Raw genomic sequence first — 21,520 nt, 5'->3', positions numbered from 1 at the left:
AGACATAGCATTTGCAATTAATAAATTAAGCAGATTTACTAACAATCTGAGTATTGATAATTGGAAAGCCATTAGGTGAGTTCTTGGTTTTCGAAAACCAAAGATTTGTGTATTCAATACTCAAAGTTTCCTGCTATTTTAGAAGATATACTGCCGCAAGTTGGATATCAAGTTTAGGAGACAATAAATCTACAACGGGTTGGGTGTTTACCTTGGGAGGAGGTACAATTTCTTGGAAATCAAAGAAACAAACTTGTATAATGTCATAATCCAAAACTCACTATAGGTCGCGATGGCGCCCAACGTCGTTGTTAGGCAACCCAACGGTGAACTACCAACTTAATTATTTATTTTATTATTTTTAAAATAATAAATCTTATTAGATAGGGAAATCAATGCATTAAAAATCATAGATACGTACAATTTAAATGAAATATAAAGTCAAAATGCTTCAATGGTAAGAAAAACCATAAACAAATTCTAGAACATCCCAAAATCCGGTGTCACAAATGCATGGGCATTTACTAGGAAGTACAATAACAATACAACATCAGTCTGGAATACAAGATAGACAGGATAAAGTAAATAATTATGATGGAAACTCTGTGTACTGTGAATCATAGCATGAAATGCAGCTTACCATAAAGTCCCCTCAGTAGTTGCGCCTACGCCCCCAAATGACCACCAAATGAACCTGTCATATCCTGCACGTTTAGTGCATAAATACAGCATGAGTACGTAAATCAACTTGTACCCAATAAGTATCTAGCCCTAATCCCGAAGAGGTAGTGACGAGGGGTCGACATTGACGCTTACTAGTGGTCCAGTAAATCAAATATAATAAAGTAGACAAGTATGAAATATGGTAAATAAACAATGAGAATAGATATAGGCAAATAGTACGGTCTAGCTGAACAGTGAACACAAAGTCCTAAATTATCGGATACCTCCTCAAATGGAATACGGAATGGTCAATACCAAATCAACGGTCACATCTCAAGTCAGAAAACTTATGAGTACGCGGACTCCTTATCAAGTATTTCGCACGATTCTGCCAAGGCGAGCGGCTTGATCCCATACGACCTCAGAAACCAGCAATCATTCCCGACATGGAAATGGACATAACTCTCTCATACGACCTCAGAATTCGACGATTCTTTTGCTATGGTTCTGTAATTAGGATACAGATCTAATAGTTTAATATAGGAACAAATCATAGGTCTTTTCTCAATATAGTACTCTTTATGCCCAAAGAAATGATGCCGAAACATCAAATAAGAGGACACAACCTAAACACATCTGAAACACACCCGAGGCCATCGGGACCCCACCCAATCACACAAACCAGTCCCAAAATGTTACACGAACATACTCGAGGCCTCAAATCACACCAAACAACATCAAAACCATGAATCACATATCAATTCAAGCCTAATGAACTAATAAACTTTTAAACTTCTAAAAATCATGCCGAACAATACCAAATCAACCCGAAATGACCTCAAATTTTGCATGAAAGTCCCAAATGACACAACAGACATATATTAACTCCCCGAACCATAATCCGGATACGATATCAATAAAGTTAACTCTCGGTTAAACCTATCAACCTTTTAAACCTTCAATCTTCTAACTTTTGCCAAAAGGCATCAAATCAACCTACAGACTTCCAAATCCAAATTCGGACATACACCTAAGTCCAAAATTATTATTCGGATCTGACGGAACCGTTAAAACTATGATCCGAGATCGTTTATCCAAAAGTCAAACCATTATCAACTCTTCCAACTTAAAGCTTCTGAATTGAGAATTATTCTTCCAAACCAACTCTGATCTTTCCGAAAATCTAATCCGACTACACGTGCAAGTTATAATACATGAAGTGAATCTACTCAAGGTCTCGAACCGCCGAACGACATACTAGAGCTCAAAATGACCGATCGGATCGTTACATATAGCACATTCAATCATGGAGTCGGAATTTGTTCCATTCGCATAAGCAGGAAAAGAAACTGAGTGGTTGAGGGATTTTCTTTTAGAAATTCCATTGATCTCAAAAAGTATGAGCTCAATTTCAATTCATTGTGATAGTCAAGCTACTCTATCTTGAGCATACAGCAATGTATATAATGGAAAGTCAAGACACATAAGTCTTCGACATAATTATGTGAGAAAATTAATTAAAAATAGAATTATCTCTCACACATTTGTAAAGTCAAAAAGTATTTGGCTGATCCATTTACTAAACCTCTTACAAGGGAGTCAGTGAAAACGACTTCCAGTTTGATTGGGTTAAAACTCCTTAATTAAGTATACCAATAATGGCAACCCTACCTAACACTATGAAATGAGTAGTTTTGGGTTCAAAGGGTAATAACAAGTTATTGATAAGTGGACGTTTCAGTACTTAAGTAAAAGATATACTAGTACTTTATGCATCTTGATTTGAATCATTATTTATATTTAAACAAGTGGGGGATTGTTAGAAAATTATTGTTTAAATATAATTAATAGTTTAAAAGTTCAAAAGTTTAAATGAAAAGGTGTGACTTTGCTTGAATGGATATGTCCGTTCCTTTTTATAACTGTTTTGTCTATATAAAAAAAATTGATCTTCTCTTTCAAACTCAATTAAAATCAAATAACGTTACTTTACAGAGTCCTCCTTTTACAACCTTCAGCAAAATACTTTTCCTTCTCCAACTTCCTATTCTAAATATCATGTTCCATAGTTCTTGCTTTCAATAGAATTTTCCCACTGTTTGCTTACTGTTGAAATTCATAGGCTTGTCATATCCACTAAAGTTATTTGCCAATAGTCCCATAGCAATCTCGCAGAGGAGAGGGTGCGAATATTGCTTTTAGAAAAAGCGTTTCGTACGTGTTTCAAGCCTTCTAATCTATGGTCGTTATTCATATTTTAAAATAACAGTTTCATAAATAATTAAATGTTCGATCTGATCTAACGTTAAATGAAGTGTGTAAAAATATTGGGGACTATGATTCAAATCTTAATAAAGACAAAAATATTAGGTAATTTCCCCATAATATTTAAACCTAGTGTGTGGAGAGTGTATTTAATTTGTTGGAGGTAGTTGGTTGGGATTTTACAAACTTATTTTTAATTTTCTGATTTTTTTTTTTCTACACATGATATTTACTTTCACACATAAATATATAAGTTTAAAAAAAAAGAAATTGTATGTATCACTATTCTCGAACCAAATGACACATGAGAAATTTAACAATTGTCCAATTAGTGGGTGGACAATTGCCTACCCATGACTAGCACGAGACACACTGTTCTGATTGTATAGTTTAGTCGGCGGGAGCTAGGCGACTGACGGTGACTGCTCTCAGAGGCGCCGTCGAGCAAATTGAGCAGAGAATCAGAAGACCGGTAGGTATTTTAGCTCTTATTTTGATTCTTCCTCAGTTCTCCTCTGAAAACCCTAGTTTTTGCATTTCTCAACTCCGTAAATTTCTTCCAAACCAGCTTAATTGATTTCATTTTTATGTCTTTTTTATGGCTTTATTACTTGCATTTGTTATTGGTTAATGTATTTTACTAGACTACTAGCCATAATGAGAGAATACTTAGCTTTTGTAACTATAGTAGATAGTGATGGCAATATATGAAATTGTGCCTCAATTTGGCCGTGACACATGTTTGTCGAAGCTCCTAAAGCAAATGAGAACTTCTTTGGATTATGGTGGTGATTCAATTGTGAAAATAGTAGAATTGTGAATATTTATGCCCAGTTTTATGCTCTCTGATTTGTTAGGGGCTCAGTTTGTTTATTCAAGCTTATTTTATAGGTTTCCATTTTAATATTGTGTCTTGATACCTGGTACCTCCTAGCTAACAAGTGCTCAGGTGCCCGGCAGATTAGCCGACATGCACACGAGCTAAACTGGACACAAAAAGAAAAATTGTTTCTTGATTACAGAAGCTTGTCGCATTAATGTATTTTTTTTATAACCGTTGAGTTTGGGCTATCATGCGTGCACCTCAACTAGTCACATTGATGTAATTTTCTGACATTTGAAGCTATAATTTAAATTCGGGGAAGCTCGTTAAGCTTTAATATCACATCCGTAGTCTTATGAGATTTTTGTGGTAAACTTGAATTTGGAGTTGTCTCTTAAAATCCACCCTTCATCAAGCTCCCGGTGAATTTGTTTTGAAGTATCTTTGTTTTCTACCCTTCCAACTGCGGATATAAATTAGGATATGTATAACGGGAGGGAATTCAAGCTTGTAAACTTTATGAGCTGGTTTGCTCCATTAAAATTAAGTGAATATCCCCAAGGAACACTTAAGTAGTTGAAGCATAGGAGTAACAACCTGGAGACCCCCGGTTCAAGTCCCAGCCACAACACTCTTGAACTTATTTGCTTCAGCTCGATGGGAGGTTTACCCTCCACCTATGCTTGTGGGCTTTTATTGGCTACCATGGTCCATGAAATAGTTAAGGTGCATGCAAGATGTCTCACATAGACGGACACCGTTGTCATTGAAAAAAAAAGAGGAAAGAACAAGTACATTCAGTAACAATTGGAGAGTAAATGCTTCTTATGTATCTTTTCCTTACTCCTTAAATGATAATAAGAAACGTGTAGGGAATTTTTCACTTTTCAAAATGTTTGGACCCTTCAGAGAGATGGGAATAACTCTTCACAGTTCTTGTTGATCGTTATGTTTGTTTTAACAGATACCAACAAAGTATGGCCACCAAACTGCCTTTTCCATGCTGTCGAACAACTTCTAAGCATTTGGTTGCCGATAATACTAGATCAAGACTTAATGGAACTGTTTGCCTTCGGAGACCTGCACATTCGCTAGGCAGACTCATGCATTTCCAGCTATCCTTCCTTAATATTGTCCAACCTTCTTCTTTCAGAAATTTCAAGTGAGTTTTTCACTTGGTCATGTGAAACTTTGATGTAGCTTCATAGTTGTGCCCCTTCCCTCCACCAGAAATGGATTGCATGCATAAGAAGGAAACATGTGTGATTACAACAGGTTCTTCCAGGTTTAATTTCCTGAAAAGAAAATTCTCTTTTTCAATAAGCAAAAATATTTACAGATTTGAGAGTTCTTTGTTACCTAGTTTGTCAATTTTAAAATACTGGTTATTGTGCTTTGTGGAGAAGCCAAGATATAAGGATTGAGGACTCATAGAGAATCTCTTTTATCATTTTCCAAAAGTACAAGCAACTCACTTTAACAGCCTGCAGATATAAATCCTAACTATACTAAGAAAAACAGAGAATGTTAACATCAATTCGTAAGGTGGAAGTCATTCCCCAAAAAATCAATTGAAAAATGCTATTTATAGTAACTGATTCTTACAATGGCTGGTTATTTTTGATAAGGTACAATGGCTGGGTTAAATTAAATAACTTCTCCCAATATCCATTTGTCTTGGCTAAGTCCAAGTTTGCTTCCGTTACTAAGTCCAAGTTTGCTTGTCCTGTGTATTCCTACAAGTCACCCTAGTCCCAGTTGCAATGAGGTAGGGTACCTATTTGGGAATATATAAAACTCTCCTTTGAGTTTCCTTATATTGTTCAAATAGCTAAATACCTTAGAATATGCCTGCTGGGGCTCATAAGGAAATTATATGATATATGTTATCTTTGTTTAATGCTAGATCCTTGCTCATAGACTTATAAAAGTAACTTTTTTTGTGTATCTCAAAGTTTAATTGCAAAATAGGAGGCTGGCGTGGTCTATAAGAAGTGCTGCAGATGGCAATGGACTAAATTCTTCTCCTACAACCAGCAGCAGCGGTGGAACTCGACTTATTAGGGCCATAGAAGCTCTTCTTGTCAAATTAGATGCCAGAATTAAGGTGCTGAGGAAAAACCTACCGGTGAAGTTGCTATTTTTCTTAGTGGGTTTCTATTGTGCAACGGCATTTGCCACTGTAATAGGGCAGACAGGTGATTGGGATATTATTTCTGCTGGATTAGCTGTGGCTGTGGTGGAGGGCATTGGAGCACTCATGTATAGAGCAATTCCTTTATTAGATGAGGTAAGGAGCTTCATCACCATGTTCAATTATTGGAAGACTGGGTTGACTCTTGGTCTTTTCCTGGACTCTTTCAAATATTAGAGTGGAGATGAGGAGAGGGGGATGTGTACAGAAATCATAATGCCATTGAAATTTCATAGTTTGATCTATGGGGTTGTGTAGGCAAATTCATTTTGTCCAGGGGTATTTATACATCTATTTGCAGGATGTCTGTTGTATAGTGTCTCCAACGGTGTAGCATATATGTCACTTGTACATGGGAGCATACCCAGTTAGATGCCACATCTATAAAATGTATAGGAAAATATGATTCGATTTTTCAGTTTTAAGCTAATCTGCTCCGTTAGCTCTTTGAGACTTTTACAAGCTGATTCATATCAACAGAATGCTCTGGATTGTTATTGAGCATGGGATTTTTGCTCAAGCATAAGTTACGAGTTATTAAGAATGGTAAGAAGTTGATAAGACAAGTATTTAATGTTGTACAAGTTTCATCTTATAAGCACTTTTGTGGGGCCAATTGGTTTTGCGGCTCATTACATTTTTTTTTTTATTTAATGTTAAAATCTCCCAAAAGATGTTTTATTTTTACACGTAAGAGACGTGAATATAAAACACAAAAGATTTTTGTTCAAATTATAATGGACTATGTTGAACCATTTTTTCTACCTTTTGTGGTAATTTTTCGATTTCGGCGCATGTACAAAGGCTTTTAGAATGGCATGGAGTTGGATTGTTAACCTACGTTCCAGGTTTGGACGGAATGACTCTACTTGCAATGCTTTTTAAGGACATAAGCCCTGGTTGTAGCAGTTAATGATGATTCAACCTAATATTAGCTAATAAATTTCTTGATTTTGATTAAAATGACAGAATGGCTTGCTAATAAAGGGAAGCTAACGGGCTGACTGACAAGTTAGCAAGGAATAGATGCAGTTTGAACCTTGAGCTCAAAGCTTTACTCATTCCCCCGAGCTTTTATAATTTCTACTTTTGAAAACTTCTAGAATATTCGTATCTGGTGGTGGGGTAGTTGCTTTTGACAACATGTCAAGATAAAAGAAGTTCTTGCATTATAGATATTTATCCAAGAATTATGATGACACGTAAACAAAATCTTTTTAAATCAGCAATCAACCAATGGCTCCCATTAGAAATCGTCCTCGCCGTGCAATAAAGATTCACAAAGTTAGAAGATGTTTATTAAGGTATGGGTTGATAGTATACGCCAAAATGTTGTTCATGCAAAATATGTTCATCTGACCGCATAGCGCAGTGGATTAGCGCGTCTGACTTCGGATCAGAAGGTCGTGGGTTCGACTCCCACTGTGGTCGTTTTCTTTTCCTTCTATTTCTCTTTCATTTTTTTTTCCTTTTAGTAGGGTAGCCAATGGGCTGTTTGGGCTATATCTGGGCTGGTCAAGATTATTGGCTCATTAAATGGGTCATTGCTCAACCCTGCCCAAAATTCACTTCGGTTAAGTTGGACGGGGTCAACATGAGCTAAACAATGAGTTGTAACCTAACCTGTCCAAATTGACCCAAATCTTTGCAATATTCTCAACTTTTAAACAAGCGTATATAAAAATTATCTTATGTTTTGGAATAAATGTCAATCCATGCCTAATGATTTTTTTCCTCAATTTAGATTTATAACTTTATTTGATATTTCTTCATCTTATAATACTAACAAAGATCAGAATGTTAAAAAGTAGAACTCTATGAGTGAGCATTTCTATGGGTTAAAGTTGAGCATCATCATGAGTTCGTTTGGGCTGATGATTTTTGATGGGTTAACTTGGGCTAGCCCAAAACAGCCAATTTTCATATTAATTCCAGCCCAAACCCATTAAAATTTGGGCGAGTTGAACGAATCAAATAGGTTTGGGTTAATTTTGCCATCCCTACCTTCCAACAACCTCCATTCAGTCTTCCACTTAAAGATTGCTCCTTATGATTTATTTTTGTCTTAGGATTTTTTTCCCCGTTCTTCACAAACACAATAAAGTTCTAAATTTAGCCTCTACTCAGATCACAAACACTATAAAAGTTCTTTACATACACATAATAAGCACTTGTGAGTGCATAATAACAATATTCAAATGGTTCTATTTTCTTTATTATTTTAAGATGTTGTGTGGGTCCATTTATAGATTGAAATCGAAATTTCAGTTTACCATACACATCATTTAACTTAGAAGCTTTTGCATGAAGCAATGCTTTTGCCCATTCGGCCTTTGTTAGTATATATCTTCAAACTTAAGATAGAGTATAGAACGTCTTGATGCTTACCCCTTTAATTTTTTTGGTTTCCCACCCGGTGTTCGGTATCTGCATTGGGGCCCGACAAAATCCGAATTCGACATCAAAAAATTCCACATTGAGAGGTAAAGCGCTCCCTAATAAAGGCGACTCCATACCAGAGTTCGAACCCGAAACCCCTAATTAATGATAAAGAAGTACTTACCCTCTTTAATTATTATGGAAGGAAGGGTGCTATGCTAGCTTCAAACACAATCATGAACATGTATGGTGATGGTGCCAAGGACGGATCGTACTGACCATATACTATTGCATCTACAAAAAATTGAGTTTTTTAAATCCGGTGGCGGTAATTTGACTAAACTAAATTTGTAGTGGACAAAATTACTTTGGAATAAAGCACTCCTTATCAATACAACTCTGAAACTTAGTTAAGGATGAACAACTTGAATATCAAATGGCTCGAAACTTGAAAAGGTAGGGTTAATATATGTTTGTTTAGATACATTTTCCAAAAAGTATTTTAAGAAAGTTTTTTTTTTCTTTTGGTAAAAATGAAAGAAGAAATTGTACTTATTAATCTCTTAAAACATAAGCTTGACAAGCAATATCTCATGCACCCATTGAATGAGATAAAAACCTCCTTAACCTCAAAATTATTGGGCAAAATGAAATAATCACAGTCGTTATAGATTATTTCAAATAATTGAAAAAATTGCCAAAAGTATTGTTTACGCAGATTAGATTGGTTCCCCTAAAATCGACGATTTTTGTTCAGTATATACTTGGACTATATGTTGTCCTAATTACTCCCATGGAGTTGCCAATTTGATAGCCTCGACACCCCTAGACACTGATGTGATAAAGAGCATGAATATACGCTCTTTTAGATGTGGAAGAAAAATTAAAAAATAGCTTTCAAGTAGGATGTTTTTCAACTATTAATTGCCGCATAATCAATAAATAATTTAGTTGTTCCAACTATATTGCCCTTTGTTTCTTCTTAGTATAAACGCATATTTTATCTCAATCATTTCTTCTACTTAGACACAATGATTATTTGTTTTAATTGTGTATTTTTTTGGCCAATCTGCAAACTTAGTTAAAACTTTATTTAATTCAGCTTAATAAAAAAAAGTTTAGACAAAGTAATGGAGTTCAAACAATGTATTTTCAAGCTGTATAATTTTTTTTTTTACATGCAATAGTTATTTGTTTCAACTATGAATGTACTTTTTTAGGCAACTTCGAAACACATTTGATTTGAATTTTGTTGTTTTTAGCCAAAATAATATAGTTCCAAGTGCATATTTCTTTTTATTTCTTTTTTAGATGCGGTGATCATTTGTTCTGTAAATGCATTTCTTTTTTTTTCTGACCAAGTATATAAAAATAACTTGATTAAAATATTATTATCTTTAGTCAAATAAAAAATAATTATTAAAATAATATTGTTTTCCAAATTGTTTTTTACAGATTTGGCCCGAAAAAGATGATCCAAATAATTGGTGGACTTAAAAAGGTAAATATATATATTTTTATTCTAAAAATTATCATGTGTACACAAAAATCTACACCACACTTCCATAAGTTGTTAGCATTTAGGAGGGTCGAGATTATCAAATTTTTAACTTTAGGGGTAATTAAGCCAACATAAAGTTCAGGTACGTAAGTCACCAAGTTCAGAAATGCCCCGATCTATTGTTTAAAATGAAAACTTTTAGTTTAGCCCCCTTGATTTTATTTTAGCAAGAAAAGTATACACTTTTATGTTTTAAATTTAATATAAAAGCCTCTTGACATTTTCTGGTGATTGTCAACATTTTTTTTTTGGGACAACTTTTTGAAAAAGTTTTGTAAAGGTTTGGCTTCTGAAAACATCAAAATAATTCATTAGGGCGTGACCTAATAATTAATAAATTGGAAGGATAATCATAAGGTCTATTTTCAAATTACAATAAAAACAAAATACTAGGTGATTAATATCTTCCTAACTGTACAAAATCTTGATGAACATGATTAACCACTATACATGCTGAAGAAAAATAGTAAATATCCAATAAAATAATTAACAATACGGCAAATTAACATGGACACGACAATGTTATGGTGAATATTAATTAATTAACATTAGTACCTGCTTAACAAAAAAATTAACCTTGTAAAATTGGTCTCATATCCGGGCAATAGGCCAGCCAGTAAAAATTTAGTTAAAGCATATTATAAACGTTCCCTTTCTGTAACAAAAATGCAACCGCTCAACCATTATAGATTTTGAAGCTGCCTTTTCTGACTCTGAAAACAACCGAGAGTGTGTTTGGCTAAGTTTATAAGCTGGTCAAATTAGCTTATAAGCACTTTTCGGCTTATCTACGTGTTTGGTAAAGTTAAAAGTGCTTATAAGTCAAAAATAAGCCAAAAGCCGTAAGTTGGTCACCCCCGGCTTATAAATTTTTAGCTTATAAGCACTTTAAGTTTGACCAAAATTTTTACTATTTTATCCTTAAAATATTCTTTTTTAGAACAAAACTATTATATCGATACTCACTACTTCAAGTACTATTTCAACCTAACCCCCCTCTCTTCAAGTCTGCAATGTCGATTGACTATTTAAGATAAGCAAATTCTTTATTCCTTTGCATATTTATATCTATATGATTGTGTATTAATCTTTGAACTGTATGTAATAAATGAGGACATATCAAATTTTTGGTGTGTTGCTTTCTAAATATTGTGGTGATAAAGACAGTGTTTGTTTCTCTTCAAATATTTTATCCTATTTAGGTTTATTTTTTACTGAAAAACTTTTATCAATTTATTAATTATTATAACTTATGATTATATGCTTATCATAAAATAAATAATATTTATCATAAAAATTATCTTATCTAAGCACAATTGTATTTAAAATAAAATAACAAATAAAATATTTTATATTTGGATCGATTTGGAATCTAAAATTTTGAATAAATTACGCCCTAACAGAAAAAGAGCTTATCAGTACTTTGTTTTTAATCAAATACAGTAACAGCTTATTATAAATTTCAATACTTGTATTCAAATACGTAACGACTTATTTATTAAATCAGTTTTAGCAATTAAAATTGGTTTTCAGCATGCTTATTAGCTGCTTCATATTATACCTGAAATATTCCAATCCATAAACACTCAAATTCACTTTCAAATCCCCAATCTTTCAGCCAAAAACCTGAAAATTTCCCACCAAATATCCTAGAAGAAGAACAACAACAAAGCCATGAAATTGCATACACAATCAAGTATGAATCACAGAAGAGATGAAGAAATGTCAATGTCACAAAACACAACCCCACCTTCTTCCCCAAAGCCTCTTAAACACCCCAGATCTCTACCTAGATCCATTAATTATCTTCTTAAAGAACAACGCCTTCTCTTCATCTTAGTTGGCATTCTCATTGGTTCAACATTTTTCATTCTCCAGCCCAACCTAAACCCATCTTCTCCAATCCCCAATTCATCATTTCACGTTTCCGAATCCGTGCCCTTAACCCATACATCAACCGTTACGACGTCGTATAAGACGGGGCGGGTCCCAGTTGGGATAGGGAAAAAACGCATGCGGATTGTAGTGACTGGTGGGGCCGGTTTTGTAGGAAGTCATTTGGTTGATAAGTTAATTAAACGAGGTGATGATGTTATTGTGATTGATAATTTTTTTACTGGGAGGAAAGAAAATGTGATGCATCATTTTGGGAATCATAGATTTGAGTTAATTAGACATGATGTTGTTGAGCCTATTTTGTTAGAAGTGGATCAGATCTACCACTTGGCGTGCCCTGCCTCTCCTGTTCATTACAAGTATAATCCTGTCAAAACTATTATATCCTTTTCCACATCATTATTTTGTTTATATTGTGTTAATTATGGATTCAAGTTATATACACAGACATTGGAAAATACTTTTATACTATCAGTGTAGTTTTACGTTTTACGGGCTATAATAGGTCATTTACCATATTTCTAGGTTAGTAATCCATTCTTGCTATAGAAAGTTATCTATAATTGACTTTTAGGTTGCATGATAGTGTAAATATTCTTTGTACTATCGGTGCATAAAAGTTAAACTCGATAAGTGTTAACCTGTTAAGGAATTTCATGCATGTTTAATTGGTGAGCCTTGGCGCAACGGTAAAAGTTGCAGCCGTGTGACTAGGAGGTTACGAGTTCAAGCCACCGAAAAAACCTCTTGCAAAAATGCAAGATAAGGCTATATACATAAAAACCAATGTGGTCCGGCCCTTCCCCGAACCCCGCGCATAGAGAGAGCTTAGTGCACCAGACTGCCTTTCCTTTTTAATTCATTAATTGGCATTCTATTATCTTTGTTAATTTGGATGTATTTGAGATCCTTAACTGTAATTACAAGACAATTATGATGGATACTCTTAACATGTTGCAGGTTGCTAATCTATGCTTATCATTGAAAGTTTGCTATGATGTGGCTTTTAAGTAGAATGCTTGACCATCAATTTGGCTTTTTAAGTAGCCTGACAGTGTAAAAATTCTTTTTTTGCACTAATTAACATGTTAAGGAATTCCGTGCATGTTTAATTGGTATTTTATTATTTATTTGATTGGATGTATTTGAGATCCTTAACTATGATTACAAGACCAATGTGATGGGTACTCTTAACATGTTGGGCCTTGCCAAGAGAATTGGTGCGAGGTTCTTGCTTACTAGTACAAGTGAGGTTTATGGTGATCCACTTGAGCATCCGCAAAAGGAAACATATTGGGGACATGTAAATCCAATAGGTGCACAGCAGCCTCAATAAATTTTTTCTGGTTTTTCTTTGGTAAGGTAGTATGTCTGACGGATTTTAGTGACGTTTGAGCGTCTTGAAATATATAGGTGTTAGGAGCTGCTATGATGAGGGAAAACGAACTGCTGAAACCTTGACCATGGATTACCATCGTGGTGCAGGTGTTGAGGTAATGAAAGATTTGTGTTTCTTAGTACTGATTATTATGACATGTGATGTGCTGAATGCTCATGTGCATTTGAATGAGCTTTCCATTCTGAAGGCTTTAGCTTTCTATGTGAAATGAATACTTAGTGTGGTGGTGAAACAACTCTTCTGGTTGAAGCAATGAGTGAACAACTCTTCTATTCATAAATTTGGGAAACTGCTTGTATTTTAAGTCACGAAAAATAATTTTTGCAGTTCTAAATTGTGAAACTTTGAAAAAATTCTTCTTTATTATGATCATGGAAGCGTATGGAATATAGGCAATAACCGGGAGGCTTTTTCTAGTTCCAGATGTACTCTTTCTAATTTAAGAATCTATCCTAATCAGTTTTCTATTTATGACATGGCATTTAACTCTATCTCTTCCAACTTTATGGCTTGCCACATTAAAACAAGACTATAAGCAGTAATTGATATCGTATTTCATAGATGACCCAGAATTCACAACCTGTAATATTATATGCAGGTGCGTATTGCCCGAATTTTCAATACATATGGACCTCGCATGTGTCTCGATGATGGACGTGTTGTCAGCAACTTTGTTTCCCAGGTTTGCCATCTCAGCTTATACTAACATCAGTGCTGTAAACCAAATTTGTAAATCTCTTTCTAAAACCATGTTTGCAGGCCATCCGCAGGCAACCAATGACAGTCTATGGTGATGGGAAGCAGACACGAAGCTTTCAGTATGTATCTGATTTGGTATGTCATTTTAACTAGCTACCTTTCCATTTTTATGTCGCTGCCCTAATATGCCGCTGAGTTAGGTAGAAAAACTTGATTTAAGCTCTTAGAAATGTAAATCACTCCAAAAAATTAGAAAATGATGATGTATGTTATAGCCAATATCGACATTTCTTCCTAGTTGAGCCAATTATTTTTTACTTTAAGCAACATTTGATTATTCTATGTTGCGAAAGAGCTTGTAAGGTGAAATTCTAAATCTGGCAGCAAATAGATTTATGTGCTGTGACGCCCCATGACGGAGGGTAAGCCGACGAGGAAGGGTCAAGCAAGACTGGCAGGCTTTTAGGCCGGCAAGCTTCCGAAGAAGGGGTGCGCATGTTACCTTAGGTGTACCCCACATTGGAATGGGAGAGGAAAGTGAAGAGCTTTATAAGGTATAACACACGTTCACATAGTACGCGCGCTTGGGATCGAAGATGGTATAGCCCAAGGGACAAATCCGTGAGGTCCGTTGGGACAAGTCGGACAATACGTGATATGGACTTGGGTCGTGACATATATGCCCTCTTCTTTAACTTGCTTAATTTAGTGGACAAAATTTTTTACCATTTTTTGGAAGATACTGTGCCCTTAGTCCCAGTTGACCTACCTAGTTTGGCTAGCAGATATTAAGTGGATAAAGTTTGAACAAGCTATTAGGTTTGAGCTTGCATAATCCACTATTAGTTGAAGATATGGAAGAGTGTAAAGGTGTCTCCTCTTATGCAAGATGGTATAACACAATGTTAATATAATTTATATGTAAGTTTGACATTTTGAGCCTTTGACATTTTCTCCATTTGGGAAAGATGCAAGTCTTTACACCTCTGACTAAAATGAAAAGTAGGTCAAACAAAAACCGGATGGGGGAAGTACATGGTTTTACTCAAAGATCTTTGCTTTTATATTATAGAGTGATAACATCTATGTAATATCATGGTTTTTACTCGAGCATCTTGCTTCTTTTTTTTTTTTTTATAATAAAAAGTTTCTTCTCCAAGAATCTTATGGTGGGGACAATGATGGTCAAAGAAGTAAATGGTTTTACTCAAAGATCTTTGCTTTTCTATTACAGAGTGATGACATCTATCTACCATCATTTTTTTACTGGACTGTCTAGCTTCTTTAGAAAAAAAAAATCTACTCCAAGAATCTTTTTTTTATTTTTTATGAAGAAATCTTCTCCAAGAATCTTACGGTGGGCAGCTCCTGAGTTGTGATTATATGCTATTTAGCATCACCAAGGGAATGCTTTGTAGTTTGATTTGGAGAATCCAACCTGAATTAAAAGAAGATACTGCTTTCATTAAAATGCTAAGAGACTAAATGGGGTCATGGAAATTCTTGGAAGTTCTATTCCAGTCATCTCTACTGTATCACAGGAATCAAATGTTTAGTTAAAAATAGAGGGGTTATCAAAACATATCATTAGCTGTGGCCGGCAGCCACAACTTTTATCATTTCCCTGATTTTAAATCCAATCAGTTAACTTAGTCCGGAATCTGGGAATAGCTAATCATTCATGATTTTGGATGTGTTGAATAGGAGTATAAAGATTTCTGTCGCTTCTGAATCTATGGTCTGAAAAAATGGTAGAAAATGAGTTTGGGAGAAGAAGATAAATGAGGGGGATCGCCTATAGAATGAGGGAGGGAGTCTATTTCTTACCGTTAGTCCATTTGAGCACTGTTTTTTAACATTCACGCGCTCAACATCTGTGATGCTCACACTATGTGCCATGTCAGCAAGACGTGTTTAAGTGACACAGTTCGAGTAGAGGTCGGGTGTTCAAGTAATCATAGGCTTAGTGTAGATGGCTAGATGAAATATTCGGACAATTTCAGGGGGCTGTCTATGCATTTGGCCAATGAAATCCAGTGAATTAACATACATTAGTGTGAGAATCACTTTGCAGACCATGAGTTTGAGTGCACTAGATATTTCACCTGACAAGTGCAACTTTCTAATGTGGATATATTTCCAAGTTGTAATATGTCTGGAAAGAAGCTTTAGAAATGAAACAATGCTCTAGAAGACTAAAAATCTTTGCTATGCCGTTGGTTGAGAAAGTATAAATCGATTAGTTCTAAATGGAATACCTTGTGAATGATTCCTTAATATATTGGCCTTCTGTTAACACAATGACTTGTCTAATGATACACATAGGAGATGCTATCACCGGCCATCCTTGTTCATAGTGGTTGGGGGAGTTCTCTCCAAACTACTAAGTCAAGGGTTCAAAGTTGGTAGACAATCTCAAAAAACATAGGAGATGCTAACAGTGGAATATTATGGTCTTGCCAAACTAAAAGAGCATGGACATTTGCCTGGTCTACAAAGCCTAGATTAGTTAGTGGTGATTGTTGCTATTTTCCTGTTAGGAGCTGGTTAAGAAGAAACAAGGAACATTTTTTTTGGTATAACCATCTAGTATCCGGAACATTTCTTACTTATAAATATATACATGTTTGTGCATGCAAGCTTTTTACATGTGCATTATCCGATTATTTTACATCTCATTTTAAATATCTTGCAAATTCATTAATTTGTCTTGGAAATTTTGTCCAATTCAAAAGTCCAAATGCGGCAGCTTGCTTTTTGCTTATGCATATTTGAAAAATTCTTAACAGTCATATCATTATGTTGAAATGCAAACAATGATACTAAGACAAATAACTTTCTGTTGATTAAAGGTCGATGGATTAATGGCCTTAATGGAGGGTGAACACATTGGCCCTTTCAACTTGGGAAACCCAGGAGAGTTCACCATGTTAGAGCTTGCCGAGGTAAGCCATGATTTCTGCTGTAATGCATATATCTGCCTGTTCCCAAATAGTTCTCGCGCTACTTATATGGGCTATTTAGTGATTGTTGCTTGTTGATTTTGCATGTTTTTTCTTCTTTTGCTGTCATTTTATCATTATTGCTCAATAGATTGCAGTTTTATAAATTTTATTACAGATAAAATTCACTTTTTGTTTTTGTCTGTTGCTATTTGATACAACTATAAATTGTTGTTTAAAGACTCACCGAACATTTTCTAGTGTCAAAATATTAAATCTGCACGATCTGATCTGGATAAAGTTGTGTTCCTTTATAGTTATTGTTTTGCTATAACATTGGTTTATCTCGAACTTATACCGTGTTTATATTTAATTATTGGCTCCTTTTATATCAATAGCACTCTTTCATCCCATTTTATTTGACGGTATTTGACTAGACACGGAGCATAAAATGCTAAATTTGACAAAAACTGTATTTGTGGTACGCGAAGAAGATATCGAAGTGGTTGAAAATCAGTTTGATGGTGAAACCATCACTTTAGAGTTATGATTTGTATATTTTAAAGAATTTGAATTCTTCAAACTTGTGAAAATTGTATTAAAGGTTGAATGGAGTCGAGCATTTTGGGGTGTGCCTATATGGAAACTGTCATGTAATGACGGGAGTAATATGTAATTTTACTATACATTATATGCTTCTTGAGAAACAAGTCTTTTATATAAGAAAACCAATAGTGATGTAAAAGAGTATAGAACACTGATTTATAGTTATAGTTGATCGGGCGTCTAATCTTATCCATGCTTAGTGGAAGTACGTCTTCAATATAAGAAACAAATCATAATTATGTTGAAATGCGTAGTATATTATTGTCTTGTCAGTATAAACTTATGGTTGACTGGACATACAGTGTTATCCACCATTTTTGGTTTTCAGTGAATGAGTCCAGTCCGTTTGAAGTGGTACTCAGTGCACTAGGTTGTCGACTACAAACTGTATCTAATGTCTAAGAAATTACCTGGTTCAACTGCGAGTTATGTTATCAAATAACTCAAAGTCATTGTCCTTGGGAATACAGGTGGTCAAAGAAGTGATTGATCCAAGTGCTACTATTGAGTTCAGAGCTAACACAGCTGATGATCCTCACAAGAGGAAACCAGATATCAGCAAAGCAAAGGAATTACTAAACTGGGAGCCCAAAGTACCCTTGCGCGAGGGGCTGCCCCTCATGGTCAATGATTTTCGCAATCGCATCCTAAATGAAGATGAAGGGAAAGGAAACTAACAAGAGTAGAAGCAACATTAGGTTGTATAGACCAAGCTTAGTATTGTTTATTTATTGTTTTTGCTAATATATGATGTTGATATTCATTCATTTTTTCCCTCTTCAATTTTGTATCAATATTGCAATAGCTACTGGAATGCACAGACATAAGCCACGACCATGGGCAGATGCTTCCTGTATTCAGTTTTCCGTTTTGATATCTTTTCACAATCCACATATAATGTAATTCAGACAATGTTCAGATTCTGCAGGGAGGTAGTTTTGAGCTTTTAGCTTCTGTTAATACCATTTGTTGCTGGGCATTGGTTTTAACAAGTAATATGGTCTTTTACTCTGTCCTGATTTTGCATTTAATTGTTGTAGGTACTGTTTTGAACTTTTTTCTTGTGTACTATAATGTGGAGCCACTCTCTATATGATGGTTCATTTCTCTATCTTTTCCCCTCAGAATACTTTACTGAGTAAAGTGTTGTTCATTTCTCCGTCATTTAATTTTATATTCGTTACGCAAAAGTTACTTTTCTTCTTTTTGTTACGTAAAAATCATTCAACTTTGTGTTTATTACCTAAAAGTCACTTTTATTTCTTTTGTTACACAAAAATTATTTTACTTTGCTCTATTTATCACAAAAATCACCTTGCCCAGATTTTATAATACTTTTACTTGAAAAGTCTATTATGTCCTTTATATTAATCCTCTCATTTATGTAATACCTTTTATATTGTATACTATAATATATTTTTTTGTAGGTATTTTACTTATAATTAAAATAACTTTAAATTATTTTATTTATTATTTTTTTAATATATCCATACATTTAATTTTTTCATGGCACTCAATTTGGTTAATCATATTCAAACATGAACATATTTTAAATATAAAAATGATAAAAAAAATATTTAATTAAAATAATAAAAACATATTTGTTTAACAAATGATAGTTTTTTATAGTCAATAAAAAATTTTAAAAAAAGTTTCAAAGATATTTGTGTTTGATATTAAGTTTTTTAAAGCTTTATCTGTTAATATTATTTATTTAAAGTATTAATTTGATGTGTCATTTTGCTAAATGCGGATATTTTAGGCTGATAAATCAATGACCTTTGATTTTTTAATTTTCATTAAACATAATTTATTAAGCATGATTAAAAACGTGGACTTGAGATCTGTCCACGGTAATGTTACTGAAAAAAATTAATAATGCTACTTATATATCTTGAAAATTAATATTAAAAAAAAAATTAAATGTACGAATATATTACATAAATGTGAGGATTTATAATGTCAAGGGCATAATAGACTTTTCACGTGAAAGGTTTGTAAAATCTGATCAAAGTGATTATTGTAATAACTAGAGCATAGTAAAATAATTTTTCTGTAACTAAAGAAAGAAAAGTGACTTGAGTAATGAACACAAAGTTGAATGATTTTTACGTAACAAAAGAAAGAAAAGTAACTTTTGGGTAATGAACACAAAGTTGAATGACCACCCATGAAATTTACTCTACTTTACACTATCCCGGTAATATTATAGATGAACAAAGCAAATGCATTTCTCCCGCAGATTTTTGAAGTTAAAGTGGCCTTGTGCATGTGAAAAACTTTGTATGTTAAACTTGCTATATTCCTACAAAAATAACTGAAAATCAAAGTGCATCTACCTATTAATAAATTGAAGTCCTTGAGATACGGATGAAGTTTTAGTACCTTCTTGATATTACAAGTACCATAACAAATTTCATCGTGCTGGAACTGAATGTCACAAGTAGGGCTGGCAAATCGGCGGGTCGGGTTGAATATGTGCGAGTCAAAAACGGGTAATACAAAATGAATAAATTATTCTATTCGACCCATATTTAATAATAATAGAAAATAGGTTATCTATGGTTTCTTGAATGTGATCACTTTTTAGAGAATTCATACTCTCTCAAACTTGAGGAACTCCCAATTTGAGTATTTGAAAATGTAAAGTTAAACTCAGGATTATCCATTTTTTAAGTTGATAACATGGATCTTATCCGTATTTGGCCCATTTTAAAAAAAATTATTATCAACCCATTTTTTAATGAATAATATAGATTGATAATAACTTTTTTTTAATCTATTTTGCCACCACTAGTCACAAGATTCACCGATAGTTTGTAAATTGTAAGTTAATATAATAAAATCAAAATAATTCTGGCACTATGTTGATTCCGGAAGCAAATTATAAAAGAGAATGCAATTGAGAACAAATCTGTGAGCAGCACCACGTAGCAATAATTGGTATATCTGTAAAAGGAGATAGGTAGCGCTATACCCCTAAAATGGGGACTTGTAGCACGAGTCGAGATTAGTCTGATCCAAAGTGGGTATCAGACACTAGGTCGAAAATAATAATAATAAAAAAGGATATCTTTCCTTGTTTTTATAAAAGCAGATATAAAGTATATGAATAATAAAGGTTCATAAAAGAAAGGTTGAGGGCTAAAATGCTGTTAGGTACCAATTCCTTTAGAGTTCTTTCATAGTGTGTTTTGAAAACAATATAATTAAAGGATAAAAGAAAAGGAAGAAGTGAAGAAGGAAAAGAGACTTTGTGTTGTTATGTTTATGAACGCATCTGATTCTGTGAAGCTCTCATTATCAGCTGTAAAAGAAAAATTCCAAACGCGTTTGCAAATGGAGAGAGGCATATGTTCTTTTAGAATACGAATATGGTTCCTATATTCTTATTCTTCAACCGTATCAAAGTTTTCTCCTTTCTCAATATAACTTATTGGACCACCGACTTCGTTTCTTTTGGTATTCGACTAAGTACGCATTTGATAAACATTCAAAGCGGTTATAAGCTAGAATTAAAGGTGTACATAGACTGAGTTGGTTCACTTTTTTTTCAAAACCAAACCAACTATATCGGTTTGGATTGGTTCGGTTTTGACCAATTTTTCGGGTTTTTTGCTACTTAAATATTATTTCAATCTTACTTTATTAAATTTTTGATAAGTAAATATATATTTAGTAAAAATTTAAAAATAATTGACAAACATATTATCTATTAAATATTCTTATGCGAGAATTTACTTAGTAACATTTGATAGTTTTAAATCACCTGACAATAATTTTTCGTTGATGTACACTTTCAAGGTTAACCGGATTTAGTGATTAAACATAAAAATCAATATGATACCTAAATAATAATAACCATTTCAAATTCGAAAAAGATAGTATAAGAATTTAATAGATCTTGACATATGAATATGGAAGAACAAAGAGATTGACGCATTTCAGTAACACTTAATAAGAAAGTGATCATACAATCCATTGTTTAAGGTTAATAAATATGGAGCACTTCATATTTTATAAAATATGTATTATATTCCGTAAGAAAATTCTAAATATTTTTAGACATTTTTTATTAAAAATTCTATATAAA

At 33.7% G+C, this 21,520-nt stretch overlaps 2 protein-coding genes and 1 non-coding gene across 5 annotated transcripts; all 3 read left to right on the top strand.

Annotated features, from left to right (window-relative positions):
- The first annotated feature begins 3,212 nt into the window (after positions 1-3,212).
- On the top strand, positions 3,213-6,346 carry LOC104121249 (uncharacterized protein ycf20). 2 transcript variants are annotated; one of them, XM_009633197.4, is made up of 3 exons: positions 3,213-3,400; positions 4,716-4,913; positions 5,723-6,346. In XM_009633197.4, the coding sequence occupies exons 2-3, from the start codon at positions 4,729-4,731 to the stop codon at positions 6,120-6,122; spliced, it is 585 nt and encodes a 194-aa protein (XP_009631492.1). In that variant the 5' UTR covers positions 3,213-3,400; positions 4,716-4,728; the 3' UTR covers positions 6,123-6,346. The 2 variants fall into 2 exon arrangements, with proteins under 2 accessions (XP_009631492.1, XP_009631493.1); XM_009633198.4 differs by having other exon boundaries at positions 3,216-3,404.
- Positions 6,347-7,302: 956 nt separating this feature from the next.
- Positions 7,303-7,376, top strand: TRNAR-UCG (transfer RNA arginine (anticodon UCG)). The gene has a single exon. It is a non-coding gene; the product is annotated as a tRNA-Arg (tRNA).
- A 4,010-nt stretch (positions 7,377-11,386) lies between these two features.
- On the top strand, positions 11,387-18,387 carry LOC104121247 (UDP-glucuronic acid decarboxylase 1-like). Of its 2 annotated transcripts, none has more exons than XM_070195111.1 (7): positions 11,387-12,163; positions 12,951-13,097; positions 13,195-13,274; positions 13,779-13,862; positions 13,940-14,014; positions 16,732-16,824; positions 17,898-18,387. In XM_070195111.1, exons 1-7 carry the CDS (start codon positions 11,560-11,562, stop codon positions 18,102-18,104), a joined length of 1,290 nt encoding a protein of 429 aa, XP_070051212.1. In that variant the 5' UTR covers positions 11,387-11,559; the 3' UTR covers positions 18,105-18,387. The 2 variants fall into 2 exon arrangements, with proteins under 2 accessions (XP_070051212.1, XP_070051211.1); XM_070195110.1 differs by having other exon boundaries at positions 11,387-12,167; positions 12,955-13,097.
- Positions 18,388-21,520: the final 3,133 nt, after the last annotated feature.

The sequence above is a fragment of the Nicotiana tomentosiformis genome, chromosome 2 (genome assembly GCF_000390325.3).
Source record: "Nicotiana tomentosiformis chromosome 2, ASM39032v3, whole genome shotgun sequence".
NCBI lineage: Eukaryota > Viridiplantae > Streptophyta > Magnoliopsida > Solanales > Solanaceae > Nicotiana > Nicotiana tomentosiformis.
Note: the sequence above shows the minus strand (reverse complement) of the source record. Positions and strands in the feature narration are given on the sequence as shown.